We start from the raw sequence: 5,322 nt of genomic DNA, 5'->3' as shown, positions 1-5,322 counted from the left end.
TGCTTGAACCCGGGAGGTGGAGGTTGCAGTGAGCCGAAATCGCACCATTGCACTCCAGCCTGGGCAACAAGAGCAAAACTCTATCTCAAAAACCAAACCAAACCAAACCAAACCAAACCAAACCAAACCAAACCAGACCAAACCTGCACCACTAAGAGAAAGATTCCTCCTAGTGAGAAGCAGGGGTGAGGAGGCAGGCAGGAGGTCAGGGGCATATGTGCATGGGGTGAATGGATGTTGAAAGATCAAGCTGCAGAAGCTGGAATCATGGCTAATACACACTATGCATTCTGGGAGTGGGGAAATAACTTCAGGCTTGTTCAGACCCACTGAACCCACTGAGAGACAGACTCAGAGCAAGACCCCATCTGTCACCTGGTCTTCATAAGCCCCACTCTGCAGTGGACCTTGGTCTTTCATGCTTAGGAGCAGTGGGTAATAACTCCTACAAGGCCTGGGCTATTTCCATTTCACCAGTGCAGAGTCGCCTTGGGAAAAGATCCCGGTTCCTTCTGGGGAAGGCTTAGGGCAAGATTCAAGGTATGTGCCACTTGAAACACTGCAAGATCCCTCCTCAAAGGGCTGGATGCCCCATCAGTTTTTATTTTGCTCTGCTTTAAACATGGAAGTTGGCCTAAGCTTTTCCCCAAACTCTAGAAACAACTTGCTTATAGGACACACTCGCTGCCTGTGCCTACCTCAGGGGTCACTTCTCCATTCCTTTGCTCCTTCTTTCCCAGACTTCTGCATGTCAGAACACCCCGGCACTCAATGTTCAAACCCTTTCTCTCTCTCCAGTCTCTCCCTAAATGATCTCAGCTGGTCCCATGGCCTCAAACGCCATGTATATGCTGGGGATTCTGAAATCTGTCCTCCTCTCATCCTTTCCAAGATCTAGACCCATGCAACCAATTCCCCTGCTCCATATCCCCACTGGGACATCCGAGGAGCATCTCAAACTTGTGTGGCCAAAACTGCACGATTCATCCCATTACCTCCACCTCACATCCACCTTCTTACAAGCAAATCACACCCCCAGCCATCCAGTTGCTCTGGTTAAAAATAAATGAGGGAGAAAGTGTGTAAAAAGCTCCAATGGGGTCCAATTAAATAGAATAAACTAAAAAGCCCATTATCTCATCCTATCGAAGGCTCTCCGTGACCTGGTTCCACCTGCCTCAGTGAGAATTCTCTCTACTGATGGAACAGCTTCCACTTCCACTAGTGTATTCCCAACATGCTGCCTCCTTTAGATCTTGAATTATTTAGTTCAGGAGTCCCCAACCACTGGGCCACGGACTGGTACTGACTGGTCCATGCCTGTTAGGAATCAGGCCTCACAGCAGGAGGTGAGTGGCAGGCAAGCAAGCAAAGCTTCATCTGTCTTTTCAGCCACTCCCTATTGCTCACATTACCACCTGAGCTCCGCCTGCTGTCAGATCAGCGGTGGCGTTAGATTCTCATAGGAGCGTGAACCCTATTGTGAACTGCACATGCGAGGGATCTAGGTTGACGCTCCTTATGAGAATCTAATGCCTGATGATCTGTCACTGTCTCCCATCACCCCCAGATGGGACCATCTAGTTGCAGGAAAACAAGCTCAGGCTCCCACTAATTCTACGTGATGGTGAGTTGTATAATTATTTCTTTATATATTACAATGTAATAATAATAGAAATAAAGTGCACAATAAGTGTAATGTGCTGGAATCATTCCAAAACCATCCCCCTTCCTCCCACCACCTACTTGAGGAAAAATTGTCTTTCAGGAGACTGGCCCTTGGTGCCAAAAAGGCTGGGGACTGCTGATTTAGTTCATTTGGTTCTCAAGTGATATGGTTTGGATCCGTGTTCCCACCCAGATCTCCTGTTGAATTGCAATCCCTGGTATTGGAGGTGGGGCCTGATGGGAGGGGACCAGACCATGGGGGCAGCTTCTCAGGGTTTAGCACCATCCCTCAGTGCTGTTCTCCTGAGGGAGTTCTCCTGAGATCTGGTCATTTAAAAGTAAGTGGTACCCCCACTTGTTCCCCCTCCTGCTTCCATCATGACTGTAAGTTTCCTGAGGCCTCCCCAGAAACCGAGCGATGCCAGAATCATGCTTCCTGTACAGCCTGTGGAACTGTGAGCCAATCACACCTCTCTTCTTTATTAATTACCCAGTCTCGGGCATTTCTTCATAGCAATGTGAGAATGGACTAATACATCAAGTCTCACCCACCTCACGGAGGCCTCCCTGACCAACCTCGCTAAAACAGCCCTGAACACAATCTCACAGTCCCCAGACGCAACTTACTGTCTTACCCCATTCATCATCTTCACATCCCTCATCAGAACCTGACATCATATTATTTTGTCATTTGTTTACATGTGTATTGCTTATGCCCCCATCTCCTTGTCTGGAATATAAAGGTTCTTAAGGGCAGAGATTGAAGGGGTCTGCTCTAACTAGAATAGTCTATGATGTGAGGGATGTGACAGGCACCTGGAGAACAACTATTATTACTCAGGTTGCAAGGAGCTAGAGGTGTGCATGTTTACCAAAAATTTCAATCCGAATTGTTCCCATTTGGGGGTAAATGGCTCTGAGGCTTTTTCCCTCCCAAGCTGTTTAGAGCCGTTAAGTTCATCTTACAGCACTTAAAAATATCCTACCTAAGCAAGTCAAGCACAGAGGAGACGTCAGGCAGTTTGCATTATTGGACTGTAGGTTTTTATTAAACCAAACATTTCTCATAGCTCTAAGCAAAGCATTAGAATTCATCAAGCAGACTCACATCTTTTCTCTGCACAGAGAGGGCTGAAAAGGAAGAGAAAGCCCCTATGCAGTCTAGATTTGGTAAAGCGAAGGATTTCAGTGAATGAGTCATTGAGGCTATACATGTTTGCAACTTGTAAGGCACTGGTGGGCAGAGAGCACAGATAAAGGACTTCTGGGGTCCCCCGCCCTGTCCAGCAACCTCCCAGCTCATGCCTTAGCTTCTACCAAGAAGGGTGAACACAGCATCCCCGATATCTTCACTCAGACCCCAGATGACGCAGGAAACTGCACAGCTCTGCTCCCACCGTAACTTATTAGGAGATAAATCACATTTTATCAACTTGCCATCGCGTCTCCTGTAGATTATACTTCAGAAAACCAGATCTCTCTAAATTCCTTTGTACTTTGTGCACTTCAAATGCCATGATTGTGAATCAAACACTGCCCAATGTGTTGAAAGCATTTTTACTGGAACCGCAAAGGCCCACTATGTGGGGAGAAATTATTTTTTAATACCCATTGGGCAGGACACGCCGGTGCCCCCAAGGCCGCAGTAGCCGTTGGGGTTCTTGCTCAGGTACTGCTGGTGATAGTCTTCCGCGTAGTAGAAAATCTGTCCTTCCCGGATGTCGGTAGTGATGGGGCCAAAGCCGTGCTCTGAAAGAACCTGTGGGGACACGGAAAGGCACCATCAGCTCCCATGCTAGAGAGACGGCCCCTGCGAGGGGTGGCACTGAGGGGCCAGGGCTGCAGGGAGCGGACGCATGGCTCGGGACGAGAAGTGCGTCCCTTTGGGCTGGGCTCTGTGCATTCCAAGTGGAGTGACGCTGGGCAGGGACTTACTTTGCTGTGCCTCAGTTGACTGGAAACTGAAATCAGGTTTATATCAGATTTTTAAATCTGTAATTTACACTGTACCCCCACACCCCTGCTGTCCCAGGTGCAAGTTGGGGGCCCTGGTTTGGATGCTGTGGGCCTGTTTGAAACTTGCCCCAAAGCTCTCCCAGGGGAAACAGCAGGTAAGCATGGCTCCCTGCCTGTGTCCGAGGACAAATGGATGTCCCCGAGAGGGCTCAGCAGGGCTGCAGTGGGAGAGAATGAAACGGGTGGACAGGGTAGGGATGGAGCAGGGACGGAAGGAATGGCTGCAACTCTACCTGGCGCTATCCCATCTGCCCACCAGCTCAGGAACAGGACCCCAGCTCACTCCCAGGCTAGACAGAGGGTCCCCCGCCTCGCTGTGGCTCTGGGGAGCAGGACCTTGTTGGCACGTCCTGGTGAGCAGGGCGTCACTTGGGGTCTGTGCTCTGAACTCCAGGCCAGGGATCCTGGGGAGTCAGGGCACGGCAGGACGTGGCCTGTGGCTCATCACCGCCCTCTGCGTCCTAGTTTACGTCCCAGTGACATCTGCTGCCAGGGATAGACACGCGTCAACACAAGCTGGGAGAGGAGAGAGGGGCTATTTGGGGCAGGAGACAGACTAAGAAATAGACATTGCTCCCCGTGGATTTCAGCCTGCTTCTTTTCCCCTTTGGTTTTCAGTTGTGCCCTAATTCTTTCCTGTTGCAGGCTGCTTGGAGCATGTAAGCACAGGGCCACAGAGGCTCAACCCGCTCTCACTGCCTCCATCTGGTACAGAGCTGCAAAGCAGAGCCAGGACCTGTGTTTTTACGAGGGGACCAACCACACTCTGACTGTCCGCTGGTCCATGTGAGATGAAGTCTTCAAGTCTGCCAAGCACAGTGCATCCAATATTAATATTCAGCAGGATTCACTGCTTCGGGTTTTTCTTGAGAAATGTCACTTATTTCCTGTATCTCTGTTTCACCGTCTGAGCCAGCATAAGGCCGATCCAAGATCTCAAGGCCCAGCAGCTCCAGAACGATAAGGGGCAGGGTCCCCATCGAGGCAGGTGGGTTGGACCAGCTAGCTCAGAGGCAGTCAGTTTTCTTGAAGGGGTCAGGAATGAGAATAAGAAGCCATTCTAATATAGTTTTGACAATTTTTTATAAACTAGCAATTATTGAGGGTCTACCATATGCCACGATCTGTGCAAAGACTTCACACATGTTAATTTTAGCCTCACCACAGCCACGGGAAGGAAGTCCTATTATTATCACCCGTATTTAAAAGTGTGTGTCAGACACTGTGCCTTGGTCCCTGACATTCTCAGCTCACCCCGGTACACACAGGCGGAAAGCTCGCAGACTGCATTCCCCAGATTCTGCTGCCAGCAAGGCCCTGCTTCAGATTCCACCAATGAGAGAAACTCACACGAAATTTGGCAGGCTACGTAAAAGGAGAAGCTATTCTTTGCAGGGCGCAGCTGTGAGGATGAGCGCAGGACTCTGCAGGAAGCAGAATCGAGACTCTGCCAGCTCCTCCTGGCCCTCTCCGGAGAGTCCGTGGAATGCCATCAGCAATGACTTCTGGCAATTTCAGTAACATCTTGGTATCCTGAAATCTTGGGGTGCTTTTCCCTGACCTTCACGCTAACAGCCCTGCTAACGATTCTGTAACACCGAATTCCTTTTGTAGAACCCATCCAGCTTGATGGAATGG

The 5,322-nt window shown here is 49.7% G+C and overlaps 1 protein-coding gene across 2 annotated transcripts in view; it reads right to left on the bottom strand.

Moving 5' to 3' along the window:
* Nucleotides 1–2,692: 2,692 nt before the first annotated feature.
* MSRA (methionine sulfoxide reductase A) overlaps nt 2,693–5,322 on the bottom strand; it is a 349,549-nt gene continuing 346,919 nt past the window's right edge. For both annotated transcript variants that reach the window (XM_011970737.1, XM_011970735.1), the window contains one exon: nt 2,693–3,427. In XM_011970737.1, the coding sequence (XP_011826127.1) occupies nt 3,263–3,427 (165 nt within the window). In that variant the 3' untranslated portion in view covers nt 2,693–3,262. The remainder of the gene's footprint in view (nt 3,428–5,322) is intronic.

The sequence above is a fragment of the Mandrillus leucophaeus genome, unplaced genomic scaffold (genome assembly GCF_000951045.1).
Source record: "Mandrillus leucophaeus isolate KB7577 unplaced genomic scaffold, Mleu.le_1.0 Scaffold97, whole genome shotgun sequence".
Classification (NCBI taxonomy): Eukaryota; Metazoa; Chordata; class Mammalia; order Primates; family Cercopithecidae; genus Mandrillus; species Mandrillus leucophaeus.
Note: the sequence above shows the minus strand (reverse complement) of the source record. Positions and strands in the feature narration are given on the sequence as shown.